Source organism: Bradysia coprophila, unplaced genomic scaffold, assembly GCF_014529535.1.
Source record: "Bradysia coprophila strain Holo2 unplaced genomic scaffold, BU_Bcop_v1 contig_232, whole genome shotgun sequence".
Taxonomy (NCBI): domain Eukaryota; kingdom Metazoa; phylum Arthropoda; class Insecta; order Diptera; family Sciaridae; genus Bradysia; species Bradysia coprophila.
In genome coordinates, this window is record NW_023503493.1 from 12,234,074 (window position 1) to 12,255,313 (window position 21,240).

A 21,240-nucleotide genomic window follows, 5' to 3' on the forward strand; every position below is an offset into this window, starting at 1 on the left:
ACATATGTCGTGTTGAAAGCTAAAACCTGGTATAACCCGTATAATCTAATGCTTATATCTTGCGAGTTGCGGTGTACTGTAACGGTACATTTAAACGCAATGTAATGGGAGAGCAGAAGAAGAAGAAAAACAACAACACAACAAAACGTATTGAACCGGTTTTGTCGATTTCATTACTTTTTCCCAACTTTTTCTAGCTTTTTTCTTTCATTTCTTTTATTTTTATGTTTTACTTTTATTCTTTCGATAAACATTTACATCTTATAAAGTAATACATAATGTTGATTCGAATGTTTACATATTCGTTCGTGCGTTTTTTTTTCGTTTTTCTTCACTCGATCGTTGAATGCACAAAACATATTATTCGAAACAAAGAGACACCTCAAATATCCGGACACTTAAACGCTTTTCAGTGAAATGTGAATAGAAAAGATATGATTGACGACATTTGCATTACATGCTATGACAGGTGCTCGAATCACTTTCGAAACTTAACTTGGTTACGATTGCGTAAGACGATTACAGACGATTACAGGCTAAAATTATGAAGGTTTTAAAGGTGGCCTCTTGCTGAAACAAGAGTTCTTCGCGTTGACTTCTTGTTATTTATTTCTACCAATTTTTTATGTAAACAAAATTGACGAAAATATAAAAGAAAACGAGGATTGTATGTGGGCCAGGAACGAACATTAAAATTTTCTATTTTCCACAGTCTGAGAGTAAAGTCGAAGTTTAAGTGGATTGAGAGCTTTTCAAGAATGAAAGCTTGTGTTTAAAAATCAAGCGACTTTTTCATTCAGAACATTTCTCCCGTGTTAAGCCATAATTTTGGATTCTATTGGAAAATTAGAACACAAAAGGTTTAAAGCTCTTTTAAAGACATAAAGGCGGTACGTTACAGCACATTTAAGTTTTACACGATATGAATGCAGACTTTGAATGAAGATAATTCGCGCAATTTTCACCACCCGTAAGAAATGTAGATGGAGAAACCTTAATTTGCGTAATGCAAATTGTATGACAGAGTTCATTCAGTGCTTCAACATCATCCAGATAAATTTCTCAAACAAATTCCGAAAAAACCCAAAAAAGTCGAAGGTACAAAGTCTTACATAGCTATCACCGGTCAAAATTGTGAAATCATCATTCTGACTCACTTACGACGTCAGAAAAATAATTTCAAAATAATTTGTAAAATCTCGCTAATTGGCTGAACGGAAATGATGGAAACGCAAAACACCTGTCCTAATCATACTCTGCTTTGATACGAGTAAAGATAAAGAAAAAAGAAATTTTTCAATAATAATTTCGCAATGACTGCGACAGACTGGCTGACTGGCTAAATTATTTCTGAGGGCAAATTGATTCAGCTAAAAAACATAACTTTTTGATATCGACCGTGCCTACATAGAGCACATATATGATATACATCTCCTTTCTAATATTGTATGCTCGGTCTGTGTCATTCTATACCGTACTCTGTTCTTCGGCGAGTAAAGCAATTAGCAGAGTTGTAAATGTATATCCTTCCCTGAAGCACTGTACACGAAATATTCTCCAATTATCCGAAATTATATACCCCCGCATGGCATGTTTTCACTATAAATAAAATGGGATGCGTGCACCAATTTGTAGATATTTGAATAGGTACAAAAAAAACGCCAAAATGTCACATCCCATTAAAACATTTACAATTCACGCTAAATTTATTCCATTTCGAAAAAGAGAACAAAATGAGACACCGTTACAAATCTGGCAGGTCATTAAAATTCAGCAAAACTCCGTTCAACCAAACCCAAAAAAAGTCACAAATGTGTTATAAGAGATACTCAAGTGAGTAGTACCATCATACAAAAATATCAAAATGATAAAACTTACCGCATCAACTTATAAGCCTAACTAAAAACGATTGTATGTTACAATGTATAAACAGATGAACGAACGAGAGATGAACAAAAAAAATCACAAATTTATTTACATGAACATGATCATGAAGATGATGATCCGCAACCCACCTTTTTAACGTTTGTTTTTTTTACGGCTCTTCTTAACGTGTGTAACTTTTCGCACAACGGCGAAAAAAAATCGTATGGCAAATAAATGCAAAGTTCAAAAACACCAATTGAATTGAATTACTATACACGGAATACCCAAGCACAAAAAAAGCAAGGCACGTCTGAGTCACTGAACTAATATTGTAGAGATTTTGGGTACAGTTTGCCGGTAACCGATTGAACCGAACCAACAACAAAAAAAGTAATCCAACAAATCAAATGTAAACCAATTTGTATACTTATTACAAATCTCAATTCTCTGATTTGTATAAATTTGTAGACCTCGCGGGGTATAATATTCACTACACAATAAATTTGTTTAAACAATTTGAGCGATAAAGAAACACTGGTAGCGCATCATTTACACGATGTGAATGATTGCCCGATTTTTTCTTTCTTTAAAAATTCAGATGGAAAATAATGTAAGAGCGTTCCGAATAACGTCCAATACTTGAATGAGAACGTTGCGAATACTTGCTTTAATCAACAGATATATATACGTATTTTTGTCTAATGCGCGCAATTTTCTTCAATAGATAAAACGTAGTTAGTAACCCGAGTGACTAAAGCGGCAAAAAACAACCGGCAAAAAGAACAACAAGATACTATACACATTTGACTGTGTATATAGGTATGTAATATGCACAATATATGATATATCCATACAGAAAATTAAGTAGAAAAAAATATATTTATCGAAAAGAATGAAAATAATCGTCAAAACAAGTCATTTATTGACGTCATAGAATATTGAACGAAAAAATTGTGTTTGTATGTTTTCTCGTTTTTCGTTTAAAGCAAACACACCATCTAATATAGCACCGACTTTTATAAATATATGGGACAAAGACTGCTGTGGCACGGTACAGTGTACACGGTATCTTCAATTTTATTGTTTTTTTTTTTTTCATTTCTTTGAAGGTCAAAATAAGTTGGGTTTTCCGTTAACGAAAAAAAAATTAATTCTTCGAACTTGTTAAGAGATATGAATCGAAAAATGTATGACAAAACGCCGATAACGTACACAACCGATCAAAAACTTGTAGACAGAGTTCGCAAATAAATCGAATGATCGAATCAATTCATGTTCCGTGCAACTTTTCCTCAAACATCGCACCAACTTTGTGTATATTAGTATCCTCCAAAACAATTTAACTGGTGAACATCGGTGTCGGAAACAAATTTATTTATAGTTTGCATAATAGTATGATGATCGGAGAGTTTTCTATTCTATTACGATGATACTACAACTCGCTTTAATATATTTAGTATCACATTCGCCGGCTTAATTAAATTCTTTTTTTCGTTCGTTCGAGATCGAAACAATTTTTATGGAAATGTTAATGACTTGTTTTGAATTATTTAAGAGGCGCAGTATTTTCTGTTTAGATAACACAGTTTTGAGTGGGGCACACAGAATATATTTAGTTTTTTTGTTGTAGTTGTTGTTTTCATTCTTTCATTTCTTATACAGTTTCCGAAGCAATGCCATAAAAAGTCTTAAGTATTTTTCATCGAAATAGGTCACTAATATTTAAGACCTTGGATTTTTGTTATTGCGCATGATTACCACGAATACACGCGAACAGTTTGTGCGACGACATAACCAAAGCCAATAACTTTTTTTTCTCTTTCGTGGTATCAATGGCATAAATTAGTGAATATATGACAGAATATTGGAAAACAAGCTTCGGAGTGGTACGCATGAAACGTGATAACTACAAATTACTAGAAGGTTGAGTTGGTGCAAAAATAATTATGTTAAACAAAAACAATTGAAATTCTGCGAAAAGAGCAGAGATATTTTACAGATTATACTAATCATTGCGCTTCTTGCAAGGGAACGACCATTCATTTGTTATCGACAAGAATGACGAAAATAAACATTTAGCTCTAGATCGTGTTCAAAATTGTATGGTTAAACCAATGAAGTAGTAGATTTATGCGAAGCTCATTAAACAAAAGAAGTAGCAGATTGGCTATTTGTGAGAAAACTATTATTACTAAAAAAAAGTTGAATTTATTAATCACACATCAATTTGTCATATATCTCACAGTCAATAGAAATAGTTCGATCAATCAGAAACTCATTATGCTTTGGCCACCTAAATACAGACGTACGTCTCTTTGCTCTTTCCCAATGCAAACAAAACTACATTCCTCTAATACAGGACTTCAATTCTTCGCTTTTGTTCACTGTGTATCTGTCTGTTTCATAACTTCGAATACACAGTCGCTCAATGCCAAGAAAAAAATTACCATTGAAATTATTCGACCGGTATATCTGACATTGAAAATATTTAAACATTGATTCATATCCACATGAAATTTAGGTATGTGTTTGCCAAAAAAAAAAAATATTTAGAAACATCATCACTATAAGGCCAACGTCATATTAATACTGAGAGGTGCGCGAATATTTCTGTATAATTCAAACGGCGAGAGAAGAAGAAAGAAAAAAAATCACCGCACAAAATTCCCGGTCCCCATATATACGTGTGTATTTTGAACATATAAAACGAGTTACGATAGACAAATACCTCATAAAATATATATTTTTTGTAAGCAGTGCGTGCGCCACCTACGCAACAATGTTTCCTTTTAGTTTTCGCTGCATTTTTACAACCCAAGCTCGCTCATTTAAGTTTTTATGGGAATTATGGTATGGATACCAATCTTGTCGATTGGTTAAGTGCAACCACTTGACCTTCGTCTGAAAAATTATCCACAAAATATCTCTCCACTTCCTTGGTGTTTTTTTTTTATGTTTTTCAATTTAATTTCTTCAAAACGAGACCCAAAATGTGTTTTTAATTCAAACATTGATGGGCACACATGTTTCATCGTATACAGAAAATATTTTATTTATTTAATCAGTCTACGAACGACTTCACGATCATATATTTGAGCAATTGTCAGCGGTGTCGCTTTACGCACTATGCTAATATTGGCTGGGGCTGGATGTTTTGTCAAAATTGCGGAAAAATTTCGTTAACGTATTCGGTACTATTGTGGAGTTGTGACGCAAACGTCTGCTTTAAAGTCTCGTATTATTTACATGAAATGGTTGAAATTGTTTGGTATAAGTTAGAATCGGTACGTCAACTAACCCGAAACGTTTTAGCGGAGGGGTCAATCAGTACAAGTTTCGTTGGAAAACGAAAAGATGCAGTAAGAGATGGGTGTTAGAGAATTAACGTTATTTTATATAAATTTTAGAGTTTCGAAAGGCACGTTTTAACGAAAGCCACATTTTGACTAAAGTCAGGTTGACGAAACCAGTAATTATGAAATGACCAACCCTCTTTATTGTTACTCCACATAACGACGCAAAGGAGATTTAATTCAAATTTGTCCTTATCCTCCTGTCAAGTTTCATTTTAAGACTTCAATTACTGAAGCCTTACTTAGCAACGGCAAATACACCTAAAACAAACTTTTCTTTGGCTTGACAGTAGTACAAAAAGAAAACTTCGCATTGTAGGTGTCTCTCATATGGCTATGTAAGTAAAGCTACAGATATCTAAAAAAAAACCAACAGTTTCCAGGTCAGTCAAAAGAGACACGAATTCTAGTAAACTGGCGAATAAAAATGCCTAATTACTAGGCTAAGATCTACGTTGTAAACAACCATTTACATAGATTCATCGTCTGTATTTGTTTATTTGTTTAGAATGACCTCCAATTGCTGCGCGTGTTAAATGAAACCTGACGATAAAATAGTTTCTCAGAACATTTTCGGTATAGAGATAACAGAGCTATATTTTACACGTGTGGTATCATGGTGACATTTTTGTCGTGTACGACACCTGATATACCACGTAATATGTATCTACTCTTCGATTGTTTAAATAAATAATCTCTCCTCAAATAGGGACAAAAGAATCAAGGTAAATTCATAATCTCATTAACACAGTAGAGCACAATTGTCATGTGTATGTGTGTAGTCACAACGCTTAAGAAATACTTATTTTGTTTTTTTTCAATTTCCATCGAACGCAGAGTATGCTATATACATGCTACCATATAGTCGAAAAGAAAATTTTTGATGAACGAAAATTGTCGACTATACTACGTTCAGAGAAATACTATAACCGAAAAACCCGTTGCTATCTATATACAACCCAATTTAATATCGCAACAACATTACAGAAAAGAGGTTATGTCTTGTGCAGAGGAGAGAGGCATAATATGGTATAGATACGACGTAGTAACTTAAAAAGCTTTGTAAATATATCAACGCACGAATACACGAGAGCCGAGAGCTTCATACACATTTTATGTGTATATACGTAAGAAACGATGAATAACCCAGAAAAATATTTGAACATTTCGAAAACACACTCGGTGTGCTTGTGCGTAAATATGGTATTTGTATACACATATTAAAATAGACGAATCCATAGTGTATACATCAACTAACAAAAGTATAGTAAAACACGCACCTAAGAAAAAAAAATTCAAAAAAAATTCAAAACAAACGCATGCGTACTAGTGCGCCGAATAAAGTGTGTATTTGGGTTCGGTACTCTACACATTGCTTTAAATGATAATGTTTCCGAAATATACATATATTCGAACCAAAACAACCAGATGACGTAGAAGAACATAGCACTGGCATAATGTGGAAAAAAGAAACTTTTTTTTTTCTTCAACGAATTATAGCCAAAACCCGAAGTAAACATATTTTCGATTCGGTATGGAATTGTGACTGTATTGTGCGTATAGGAATGACAATAACAATGTACGCACCATTATACACACAACGGAGTCTCATAATACGATGATGATATTCTCCTATCTAATCCAACTCTTTGCATAAACAAAATAGTATTAAAGATAGTATATATACGCGCACCGCCGCGCATCCGAACATTAACCGAACAGCAAACGTTTGAAATTTACGCACGCAAAAAAGAACTGTTAAAAATGATAGTATTGGATGGATGTTAGGGCATACCTACTATAATGCTCTAGGCTCATGAATTTATTTTTTTTCTTTCTTCAAATTATACGAATAGAAAAATAGAGAGCTATGGTGCGGTGTTACGCAATTTTGACGATGATTTTTATGTTATTTTTGTGAGCACACGGGTGTTGGTCTTATTTACAACATTTTACACTGTACTGCCTTTTTCCTTTGCATTAGAAACGGAGAAAGAAAAAATTATTTAAATATTGATGGAGCATTAAATGAAATAAATCTGCGATGAATAGGAATTTAGATTGAAGAAATTATTTATTTATTTTTTCGAAAATGTTGATTGTAAGATGATGATAGACAAAGCATCTATCAACGCCAAAAAACGCGTTGAATTGGTGAAACCACCGAATTCCATTTTTACGCATTTTCGATTCAACATTCAATGGTTGTGTCATTTTAGTATTGACCAAAAAAAAAACGAAAAAAAGAAATATTTTCGGAAAAATTATATAATTTTGTCGTCATATACACTTTCTTTCAGAAGAAACTCAGAGCTCGGATGTGCATGAAAGCTCAATGTAAAAATATAAATTTCGTTTAGCTTGACTTGACTGGTATGTCAATGCAATTATTTTATATTTTTTTAACATCTGATCTTTTCAGTTAATTTAAAAGAAAAAAGAGAAGAGAATAAAATGAAAAAACATTTTTTTTTTTCACTTCATCTCTTGACACTTATGCAACGTCCCCATTTAGCCAAACGAGATCTCGAAAAGATCGTTTAATTAATGTGTTTATCTAATTTAATACAATTATAAAATGTTAGAAAATATATTACGACCTATTAGTCAAATTGCAGAGTCAGAAGGTCGGTTTTGCTTTCACTATGCAACATCGGCTTCGTTTGATTGATCTTTTACATAATGAACGTGGACGTGTTTCTTTTTTATCATATGGAAGAAATGTGATGGTCGAAAATAAAACATTTCCAATCTTATATGACGGACGGTGAATTCTGCAGAAAGGGAATACACAACGCGAAACGACAACATTAAAACTAGGTCATCGCGAAACGGAGGTTTTCTTAAATGATAAATCACTTAAAGCCATCTGGCCGGGAAGAGAATATGAAACGGTAAGAGGATTTAAATGGAGTTGAAGTTATGGGCATAACAGCTCGAAAATACGACTGTTACAGTCAACATAAGCCTAATGTAAAATTAACACTGACGGGATAAGAACAACAATTTTAATGTGTTGCTAATTTCAACACGAAGAAAAATATTACCGGGAGAGACATAACGCGACTGATTTCTCGGAAAATATTTCCCTACAATGAGTTGGATTTAAATAGAAAATTTTATGTTTAATTTAAACATTCTTAATGGACCAGATCCGTAAGACGGATAAGATTTAGATAAACTATTTCGTTTTTGTACTGTGACCATTAAAAATGATGAATCTAGGACTTTAAATAGTTAAATCACAAGAAAAAAAATCTTTTTCAATCTGACTCTTTCTGCAGTTAATATCAACCAAATTTAAATCTTGTAAGCTGGTGCAGTCATACAAACACTAGTAAGTATTTTTACGAACTTTCATTGACACGTTGCCGTGTTATCAGTAAAGACGTATAAGCAAGCATAAGCAGTGTGATTATATTAGCGGACCAGCTGTTAAAACAGCTGAAGCAAACTTATGACTAGATTTGGTTGACATTACTGTAAATGTTCGTCAAAAGACAAATTGAGTAACAAACAAAAATTTTGGAAAATTCTTCAATCCCTCAATCTACTACATCCTCAATTTTAAAATCCAGACTTCAGATTGACCTCTATTAATGTGTATACACTTCAAAGAGTATGAGGAGTATGTCAAGCGTAACCACCACATAAAACTAAAATGACGTCACAATCATCAACCTTTCACCATTATCCGAATAAAATTTATTTTACGCATTCTGAATGCTTTTTCGACTGAATTAAGTTGTCGCTGTTACATTGTAAAATCTGGTTACATGAAATCCGATTAAAGAAAAACTCCCATGTGAAAAACATCCGTTGTACAAATAATAATGGAACGAAACATTCCAAGACAATTAAATCGGCCAAACAACGAAAAAAATGTCGAAATAATTTACAAGTAAAATTCGTACTCATCACAAAATATTAATTAGCGATTTCTCAATCATTAGAGAAACTCTTTCGGTGAAACTCTACAAAATCACAACAACAAAAGTGATCTTATTCAACCAAAGTTAAACCGACCGAATGGATATGAATTTTTCCGTAATACACATGTCTTTGAATTAATTACGACGATCACAGAGAATAGAGCATTATGCTATAATCACATTAACCTTCTTCTCTGCCTCGAAAAAAAACAACAACAACAACGTTGAGCTGTATGCTCAAATCCCTTTTACTTTAAACAAAATGAAATAATTTGATTTATGTGTATGATTTAACTCGAGAGCAGAAAAAAAATGATAATTTAAACTGGCAAGTACGTAACAAAACCAGGGCCCAGACATTAACGAATCTCTCCGCATACGAATCTGGTAAAGTAAATAATTGAAATTTTTCTTGTTGTTGTTGTCGGAAAAAATTCTCTAACATTACATCCGAGTTAGATAGTAATATGTCGAGAGTAAGAACATACAATACCAATTTGAATTGCTTTGCACCCGGCTTTGCAGCATATAATACTCGTATACAATAATATCGAACATAAAACAAGTACACCACTGATAAGATAAGTGTAATTTGTGAAATATAAGACAATATACTACCACACATATACTATCCACACACATCATATGATCATGTTGTAGACATGGTCTATCCGATAAATTTTTTTTTTTGATTTTGCAATCGAAACTAAAATTAATTTTTCGAGTAAATAGACGAGAAATGTTGAATACATATATATGGTAGCACGACCAAGGTATATAGATGTAACTCTCTGTAACAGTTTAGCAATCAATTTTTGGCTCGACTATATAATCTACATAATATGCAGACATTCCAAAATGTCGAAAGAAGAAAATTTTGGTGTTAAAAATTAGCGAACATTTTTGGTCAATTGATCAAATTACACTAACCGAATCAGAGATTATTGCTTTTTGAATGAAAACAAAACTACATTTCCATCGGTGGGTTACACTTATTTCTCTTAATGAAGAAAGTTTGTTGTTTTTATTCGGTTGAAATGTAAATTTTTTTTGACTGTAAGTCGCGGGCAATATATTCTGGTTTTTTGGAAGAAAAGGAAAGAAAAAAAAAAGTTTTTTTTTGTGTATTTTGTATGTTCATTTTATAATGTACCATTCAAGTATACCGTATAAAATAATGTAGAAAGCGAAAGGCCGCATAAAGCGCAGAAGGCAGAAGTTAAATGACCTAAATGGATCGACACACACCAGAGAGAAAAAAAAGCGCTGCTGCTGCTTTAAATAGTGAATTAGTTTTGTTAAATTTCGAAGTGTGTGGATTTAACAAAACGGAACCGAAATATAAAAAAAAATTAAATTAAATTAAATTACAATCACGGCCGGTTCAAATCTCAATAGAAACATATATGCATGGGTATGTATGTGTGTGTGTGCGTATTACTTCTGTATACTTTGTAATGTTATATTGAAATTGAGAGGTTTTCATGATTTTAATTTTCTTTAAAATGTTTAAATGACAATATGTACCTGGGCTGTTTGAGCTTGAGCAAACATATTGTACAGTTGTTGTTTTACTTCTTAAATAAAACAAAATTGCGACTGTGATGTTAATAGGGGGGTTATTAAGGTTATTCATCGCATTGAACTCATTTCATTTATATTGAACAATGTCGTTGGACTCTATCAAAAATTTTGACATATATTAAGTATGTTTTACAGTTATACAACACAAATCAGAAACTTTTGTGCCACAAATTATGTCCGATTCAATGATTAAGCCGTAATAAATGCGTCATTTGTCCGTACAATTCGGTTTTTAGAAATTAGAAAAATAGTAGATTGTGCTTGTGGACCAGTGTTCTTGTTATTGTTGGTCTTTTGACATCCAAGATTTTAAGCATGGCAGATTACATATTCCTCTTTGGAACCTGCGACCTTACTTGGCAAAATGAAAACTTCCAAACAATGACGTAAGTTAATTTGGGCCCCCGATACATGAGATTTAACGCTTCTGTCAATGACGTAATGACTCATTTTCCGGATGTGCAGTGAGTAAAATCATTTGTTTAACTTATTGAAATGTTCGACCGCGTCATGCATGTCCATGAAAATATAGCTGGTATGAATTGACAGAAGACTTGCCGACAGCGTCAATCAGTGACAGTTATGAGAAACTTATTCGCTCAAACATTGAATAGCAACATCATTAAGAAATTGAAAATCATCTGCTAACGACGACAACGACAAAAATTAGCTGCAGTTAGTGTTCTTTTATGTAAAGAAATTCTATGTTAACACTGATGAAGTACAAGATTCAGTACTACATGTCTGTAAACAAGTGAGGTAGTAGATTTTCTCCGTCATTCAATCTAAAAAGCAACTTTAATTATTTTTCACGTTTTCCTTTGACTCCTTGACGAGAGTGTGGAATGTTAACGACGAAAACCGGGATCAACGTTCTCAAGGTACCAAAGACCGGTAGAGCTTTACAACCCTAATTTAGCAGGGAGGCGGAAGCTTAAAAAACATCATTTCACGTCTGACCAACCAATGTTTATTGGCTACAAATATATTTGTACTCGTTGCATAAATAACGACTGAAAAAGAAATTGTTATCTGACTGAATAAACGAATCGGAAGTGTGTGATCGTTTTAATTAAATTCAAAATTGATTTAATGACAAAATTCGTGTTATCGCTTCGAAACTAGATCAATGTTCAATGTTTAATAATTTCAATTTACATATAACATTTATCGGGATGCGCGGGGTATGTACACAGATCGATTTATCTTTATCATTGTTTCATTGAAACGATTGAATTTTTATGTATACGCACATGCTTGAGAGAATCGATGATGAGACACAGAGACAGTGAATGTTTTATTTTTTTTCTCGTCAAGGAAGATAAATAAATGAAATTTTAAATACGTTGAGTAGATTCATCGTTTCTGTTTCCGGTGATACATTGCGATATAGAACGGAACGGAACAGAAAGGAATTTTATTTTTTCTATGTTTAAAATTATCGATTAGGATATATAGCGTAGTCAGACCACAGGGTCGTCATAAAACTTGGTATATTTTATGTCGACAAGCCACAGATCGAATGTAGGTCAAACAATAGGGAAAGGGTGTTTGGAAACTAAGGCTGAAATGTAATAGATTTGTGTAGAATTCTAGTACATTTTGTCGTAAAGTTACTTATGTCAAAGCTGAACCAACTTCACTGCTATCACATTTCACTGGTTTTTACCAGAGTGAAGTTTTTTCAGCAGAAAATAGAATGAATTACTGAAGAAAAAAAAATGTTGTGTCTCTACAGGCCACCGAAGGTGTTCTATGAGCATGTGTTAGAAGGTGTGTTTATTTTTGTCGATGAAATTTAATGCAATTAGAACAACATCAATACTTATGTATACCTCCGACTAAGGTCGTAAAGTTGATAACCAAAACAATTTCCTCAAAAAAAAATCTTTTTTTTTGGTTGAAAATGCACACCGAAGTTTCGTGTGTCTTGAAAGCAAATTGATTTATTTTATGAACTTTCCAATGAGCAACATTTCGATGTCTTCTTTCTTCGAAATTTCTTATCTAACAAGCGAACAAAAATGGTAAATTGATGGTAAACTGTACGTTTCTCCGTTTGAGGCCCAATCGGTTCTTATACACACACCGCATTCGGCCCACAAAACATAGATTTATTTACTTTGGGAAAAAACGTAATAGAAATTTGAGACGAATTTGAAGTAACCCATTAAAATACACCAACGAAATTTCATCATCTGAGGTCTCCGAATCGGTTTTGTAGTTTTCTGATTTTTCGTAACTTTTTTTTATTTCTCTCTCGCAACATTATTTGATTACAGCGTGTAGTGACTGACACGTAGAAAACCGAACGATTGCTTCATGTACCTAACTTATTATTTTACTTACAACAAAGTGAAAGGGAATTAAAAAGCTCTTTGTTGGACAGGCGGCCATAGGTAATTCTTTGTTGATAAATGAGTTTTCTGTATGTTGTCGAGAAGGTTTTATTATATTTTATCAGATAACTTGTAAAAGTGTTTGGACTTTAAAGTTAATTGATGAATCATAATATTTGATGTGAAGAAGATGAATGTGCTGTGCGCTCGGTTGAATTGATGTGTGTTGCAATATTATTAAGTGAAGCCAAGAGAAAAAAAAGCATGAACTCACCTCATGACCACTGGCTGGCATTTTAACGGTAACTTCGTCTTTATCCAAATCGTGAGACATCACCTCACCGGCACTTTCGCGCCCATTGTAAGTCAAATAAATTTTTTGCGTCGGACGCAAATGAACGTTCATGATGCTCTGGAAACCGGGACCGATCAGCTCGGTTTCACGGTATTCCTTGACGAACCGGCGCGTCTGACCGGCACCGTAGCCCAATCCGGTCATATCCTGTTTCGAATCGAAACGGACCGAATATTTGGTGTCCGGCGTTAGATTGATGCAATTGTTATTGTCACGCAGGCTGGCTGGAGTTTTGACGGCCTGTATGATGCCGGAATACCAGAGATGATCAGCACCTTGTGCACAGACACGAGTACCTATAATTGATCGTTTGGCTAGACGTTTTCCAGTGGACATTTTCTTTTGTAAATTGATTTTTTTTCGACAAATTTAATTTCGTTTCTACGCGATAGAGTTTGTGAGGTTTGGAGAATTTGAAATTATTTTTTTATTATTCTTGATCAACTTTAATGACTGTCTTTGATAATTATGATTTTTGCAATTCAGTTTATGATTTCCAGATTGTTTTTTCTTACACGCCTACCTTTCTACCACTAAAATCAATCGAACGGATCGATTTTCACAAAACTACTTCACTCGTTAAATACAACGGATTCTCACCCAAATCAACTAATTTTACATCCAGATTTGTACAATCGATTACACTGGTCACAATGTCAAGTTTACCGCTATCAAAACATTTCGATTCATTCATCTGAATGTTTATCTTGTAACAAATCATAATTCAACTTTTTCCTCGTTTTGCCGAATAAGTTCGTTCGATTCGGAGAAACAATTTTCACTTAACAATTCCTCAATATTTTTTTTTCGGATTATTTTTATTTTCGATTTTTCAACACACACTTCACCGACAATCCAACAAAATATCGTACATAAATAAATATATCGATCAATTTGTCCGGAAAATTGGTAAAACAAAAAGTGCAAAACGGTTGCTCAACGATATTCTGTTTAAAAAAAACACACAGTGTTGTTGGTGTTAACGTTCAAGAAATAACGAAAAATCGAGCGCTAAACGATAATGGGGATTTCCACTGCAGGGAAATCAAAAACACTGACCGGTTTAACACGAACTTTTTCTTCTTCCTTCTTCTTTTGTTTATTCAACTTTATGAATTAATTTTTCTTCTTCGAATAACAATTTACGATGGATTGAATAATTTGAAAATTTCCAATAAAAATTGAAAATTTTGTTTTCCTTTCCACACTTTTCTCACATTCGAGAGATTCACTTTTTTCAATATTTTCCTTTTCTATTTATTTATACTTTGTTTCAATATTAAAACCACCTTAAAAAAGCGCAACACACAGAGAAGCGGAGAACTCTTTATATCACGAATTGCCGACAACGACTGACTTTCAGTAAGTAATAAAGAAAATTTTTCGACATAAAAATGTATGTACTATACGAACATATAATATACCCGGCCCGATGAGATGTGTGTTGTTCGTGTTTTTCACGTCCATACCACCAACAACAATTGTGTGGATACGTTTTACAATATATAATTCAAATTGGTGGAAATGTAATGGAATGATGTTTGTTTTGTTGTTGTTTCATTCGGCCTTTAACGAAAAAAAAAAATGTTTCTTTTTATCAATGTATTGCGATGCTGTTAACCAAGCTCAGCTGATGCTACGGTATATAAGGAATATCGTCTATGTGTACTTGAATAAAACAAAAATAATATTGTGTGGTTCGTCGTGCGCATGTGGTGACTTGTTTATTAGATAGAAAAAAAGCCGGTATCCACAAACTAGAATGGATGATAAGGATAGGCAATCGGACAATGCAATAACATTATATTGCGTTTGTAGTTGAGAATTTAGCATTTTCATGAAATATTTTTTTTCTTCTCGTCTATTATTTTCGTAGAGCCTTGAGGCCTCTATGATGCCAACTTTATAAACATACTGATGCCGTATCTACTACACACACACACATACACCCATACATGTTTGTGTTTATCAATTGAAATTGAATAGAATTGTGTTCGTCGAGCTTCGAAAGTAACACTAGTTTGTGAATGAGAATGAAAAATAACATTGGATTCGATGTTTGGATGAATAGAATATTGTAAGCATCGAATTAAAAAAAAATCAACGAACAAAGCACACAGTTCTCGGCTATTGTACAATTCTCGTACAGTATGTAGACAGAGCCTTGACAAAACTGCGAGGTGAATTGAAAGGACTAGAGTGTGAAACTATAGTTCTATGTTAGTCGGTAATCACAACTATGAAAAATTGGATGTAGGAACGTATAGGGAGACCAGTTTTACAAAGAAAAAACTTTGGTCAATTGTAGGATTTCCTTAAAAAAAATCGTTTGGATTAGTGATGAATAATCTAGTAATTATAATAGTGAGGCGCGGGACAGGTCACCAATATAATGTACAACGAGTTATGCAGACCACTTACATTCCTTGAACAAAAAACACCTCTTACAGTTCTTGTAGCATAAATAACTATTAATTACTGGTCAATTACCGAAATTTACCGAAAACGCTTTTCGATAAATTTCGGTAAATTGAGGTGAACGCCTGTAAGCACAGCACTGCTCCTAACATAAGAAATATTCGGAGGCTGATGCAATAAAAATAGGTTTTGCATTTCTCATGCTGGTCGTAACTTTAACAATTCGTAACTTCACAGTTGCATGTGTAAAATCCCATAAGAACTGTCAAGTTACGAATTCTTGAGGGATTCTTTTGGAAAATAGCCTACCGAGATCGGACGTATTTTCCAGTGGACTTTTTTATATGTGCCTAGAAAGATATTCGACCCTAGACCCCACGTTCAAAAAAATTCTTCAAAGTTTGTGTGGCTGGTGAAAGGTGATCAAAAACCGAAAACTTTCAATTTTCTTACAAAAGTTTCTCCAGTAACACGAGCCGTACAGGGTTGTGTGGGGTGTCATTAGAAAGGTAATCACATGTACTATTGAGCCGAATAAGGACTTATTGGGTTTAAAATTCATCTACACTGAAATATGTGCAGTTAAAGTTTTCAACCGAAGACCTACACTGTTCTTACTGAAATTTCTCGAGGTCCACAAACATACATGGTCGTGTGGGGTGTCATTAGTAAGGTAATTGTATGTACTTTTGGGTCAAATGGGGACTTATGTGGTTTGGATGCATCTACGATGAAATAGAAGTTGAAATGTTTAAGTGCCCATATTTCATCGTAGATGCATCCAAACCACATAAGTCCCTATTTGGCATAAAATAAACATAAAATTACCATTCAAATGATACTCCACACGACCATGTACGTTTTGTGTACCTCGAGAAATTTCAGTAAGAACAGTGTAAGTCTTAGGTTGAAAACTTTAACTGCATATATCTCTGTGTCGATTTTAAACCCAATAAATCCCTATTCGGCTCAATAGTACGTGTGATTACCTTTCTAATGACACCACACACGACCCTGTACGGATCGTGTAACTGGAGATATTTTTGTAAGAAAAGTGCAAGTTTTCGGTTTTTGATCACCTTTCACCAGCCACACAAACTTTGAAGAATTTTTTTGAACGTGGTTTTGGCTTCTAGGGTTGAATACCTTTCTAGGCACATTTAAAAAGTCCACTGGAAAATGCGTCCGATTTCGGTAGGCTGTTTTTCAAAAGAATCCCTCCTTAAAATTACGAACAGCATGAGAATCTACGCCCAGGAGTCGTGTGATTAAAAACACACCACACAAGCAATCGTACACGCATACATGTTTGAGAATTTGGAGGTTTTTTGACGTTGGAAAAATGAATGTTCGTGTGCTAGAATCACAGTGCTTTGCTCGTAGAACATTTAGTGACATAATTTTGGCCGAGACATTTTTGAAATAATTTTTATTCCATTAAGCCGTGATGACCCATTTTTGTGCAAATGTAAAAAATGTAGAGGACGACAAAAAGTAGTCAACATGGCTTCATGGTAAAATAAGATTTCAAAAATGTATCGGTCAAAAATATGTCACTTCAGAAGTGCGTTGCTTCAGCTGATAATCAGCTGGTTTACTAATACAAACAAAACCGGTTACGAGTGTTTATTAACAGCACACGCTGGTAGTGGTAGAACCATACAAACATACATACCCTGTCTTGTTTGAATGAGTGAATCAGCTGAAACAAATTTCGGCTGATATTTGTTGATTGTCCTTTCCTGTTTAATCACCATATTGATATTGATGCATTTTTGAGTGTACGTGTCTCACAGTTTTATTTTCGCTCTGGTAACTTGTTTTCAGGCTTATAGTTCACCCTGGTGACAATGAAAGTCTCTAAAGTTTAAAACACGTCTCATGAATCGAATCTATTGTCTTTTGGGACTATAAGACAACGAATTTCATTTTCGCCCGGACTTTTACTGTGAAAATATTATACCGCGATTGAGATAAGGTGTTTGCGAAACATGCCAAACGAGGTATGACGAACACAAGTGTTGATGAAATTCGAAACTTTTGTTTTCCGGGCATTTCGTACAAATTGAAGAAGGCAAAGGGAATTCACCGAATTATCCACCCATTGACTGAACGCATAAAACGTTCGGAGAAAAATGCTGGAACTCTTTTTCTCTGCGTAAATTGTGTTATTTTCGCTTATCAATTTTTATGTATTTTTGTGCATGATTCATTTAAATGTAGACACTGGACGTTAGGTTGTTATGCTAATGTCATTATCGATAGTCCGGATTATCCGCATTGAAGAGTATTAACGATTCAATATTACTCTGTGTAGAATTATTTTCACAATTCGCTGATAAAGCTTATCTTACTATACAAACCATTGTGTTTGTGATAACGAATTGGGTTTTCTTGAGATATTATATACTGAAGTCAATACAGTATTGACCTGGTCTCTCAAATGCCATTATTATTTCAGAAAGGATGTGGTTGTGTAGAAGATTACCAGAAACAGAACACGGCCAATGAAATTTTTCGTTTCAATAACAATATGTTTGGTTTGGGACTCTATCTTATAATGGTATCCACGCTATCCACACCACACCACAATTATTATATGCCCAACAATTTATCTATTTTCCGATTATTTTGTTATTTTTCACATTGTGGTGAACAACACGAATGCCGCATAACCCAGTTACACCAAACCAACAAAACTTTCAAAACAAATGATTTATGTCTTTGGTGTCTTTAACCAGCAAAATTGGGCTGTCGCTTTTCGTGATAGTATCGAAGCTTGTGATACATGAATGCAAAATTGAAATCTTACTTTTAGGCTGCAGTCTGTCCTCTTCTCGTCATATTTTATGTAAAATAAATGGTTTTAAGAATTATCTTATCTCTCATGTCCCGTTCTCATTAACCTTTTACAAATGGCTCAAACGTAATTCTCAGTATTCAATCGGGTGAATTCTATTGTCACTATTTTTCAGTCTTTTACTTCATTAGTTTTAACATTTTTCTTCATTGTGTATACTACAAATCTTTCCAATGTTAATCCGTAGCACCCACCAGCAACGAAACAAAATTGTCGAATGTCAATTTAATGGTTGGCTTGTTTCACACGCTATTTCGTTTTATTGTTCATACAAAAAATGGCGAAACGAAGCATTAACTACTCGATGTCTCTATTTCAAACTTTTGGTATTATGTATCGCTGCTAGGGAGTTCTATGGGTCAGCGCTTATTATAGTCATTACTATGTTTTATAGCTCATGTAGATCGATGTTGGTAAATAACAGATGAGATGACTTGATATTTGATCTTAAGACTTCCGTCTGTCATAATGTTTAAAGTAACTTGAATCAGCCAAATTTCCTAATAAGGGATATGTGACACAAGTCCCTGTTCATGATTCCAAAATAACTGTTATCATTTTAGATGACGCATTCTGCGCTTGAACGCAAACATTTTAACAGGAAAATAGTTTAGAAAGGCAATTTTGAAAAAAAAATGCGTCATGAAGTGGCTACCCTCAGTAAAAACTCAGGCTTCAATTCATGTGAAATTTACGAGTAATCAGCAGAAACTAAAATCAATTTGTGAATAAAAATATTTTTTATTCGGAGGTGCAACGTGTGCCAAAATGTCCAAAAATGTTACATTTAAATTTCGAAACTAAATATTTAATTTTAGTGAGTTATAGATGCCACAATCTCATATGTGAGATAAGGACAGATGTGTTTTCCTGATGGTATAAAACGACGGGAAACTCCCAAAAATTGTTCTTATTCTTTTATCAAGAAGAAGATATTGAAGTTAATATTCCATAATTGATGGTCCGAAGAATTACGCATTAATGATAATCTGGCATACAACTATGTCTGATATATTGATTGGCTTAAACCGTAAGTTAACATTGAATTCGGAAGCAGTTAATGTATATGTGGTGCCACCTACCTGTGAAAGTGATGATCAGAGTTTGTGGTTCGAGTATTTGATAATACTAAGAAAACATCGAAAACTGTTTTGTGTTTGCGATAAATATTTTAACGATTTTCACCACACGACACATTGGTAATGTAGGTACAATATGAAGCGCTTTTTTGCGCAGTATTTTCAAATGATTTTGTATTATTTTCGATTTTATTAGTAGACAGTGTAGTTCGTGCAGGGTTTTTGGGCGTGCTAATAGGAGAATGGAGTTTAGAAACTAAGGGTAAAATCTATTACAAATTAGTACTTTTCTTCATAAAAAGACTGCTGTCACTGAATTATTTTTTCATGAACAAACTTCACTGCTGTGACATTTCATAGGAATGAATCAATGTGAAGTTGTTACACAAAAAAATAGTACAGTTAGATTGAAGTATAAAAAAATGTGGCGCCTCTTCAGGCCAACCGACTAGTTTTTAGTTATAGTTTTTAGTTATAGCTTAAATTGTATGGGGGTTAAGTTAGCCCAATAGTTTTCTCAAAATTTTGGAGATATCGTTAACCTCGAAGTAGCGCTAAATGAATTTGGAAAAATCTTCAGTCATTTGGTATTTTGAGAAAACTTTAAAATTTTGAGAAATCTACGACCGTACGAGATTTTGAGTAATCTTTTAATTTTGGGACGGTCGACTGCTATTTTGAGAAATAAGCAATATGATAGACATATGAAGATATTTTGATATTTATAATCGGATGAGTTTATCTTCAGTTTATGTAGACGAAAATTCTATCTTATCATAACAAACGGAATAGCTGAGATTCGATAAACCTTCGTAATATGATTAGTTACCGCACTACTGAAACCAATGATCGAAGCAGTGAGAGAAAATATTCACCAAATCATTGGAATCAATTAAAAGTCATTTTAGCCACAACAACAAAAATCATATTTAAAGCATTTGATGTTTGAACAATTATGTTTTTGAATCTCTTATCGTCAAAGTAACGTTATTACGAATGAGGGAACAAATGCTTTTCGTATTTTTTTTCTTTGGATAAGAACAGGGGGAAAACACTCTCAAATTGGTGGTCAGACTGCTGTAATCGATGGATAATCGAGTTCAAAATAATTCCATGATAATAACAAAAATTGAGTTATATGTAATGCAATAACAATTTTTGATGTGTAAAATAATAAGTCGATTGAGGTCTCAAGAGCAGAGCCAGGTGCAATACCCACACCAGAGCAAAACAAACATTCATACGAGCAACATCACTATAGTGTTTTACGTTCTCAAAATATAGGAATTCGTCGGTTCAACATAGCCACAATTTCTAATAGAACTTTGTCCCAAGCAAAGCCACCAAAATCGAAATTGTACTTCATAAGGAGTTTAAAGGTCTAAGTTTTAACATATTACCTTCTCCTCCATTTTGTAAAAAAAAGACCTTAGGATAAAAGGTGATGACCGTTT

General features: G+C 33.7%; 1 protein-coding gene across 1 annotated transcript in view; it reads right to left on the minus strand.

Moving 5' to 3' along the window:
• The window catches only part of LOC119076673 (zinc finger protein 395), a 101,536-nt gene extending 86,750 nt beyond the window's left edge, over window positions 1-14,786 (minus strand). The window contains exon 1 of the mRNA XM_037183568.1: window positions 13,349-14,786. Coding sequence (XP_037039463.1) covers window positions 13,349-13,765 — 417 coding nt within the window. The 5' untranslated portion in view covers window positions 13,766-14,786. The remainder of the gene's footprint in view (window positions 1-13,348) is intronic.
• Between the last annotated feature and the right edge of the window lie 6,454 nt (window positions 14,787-21,240).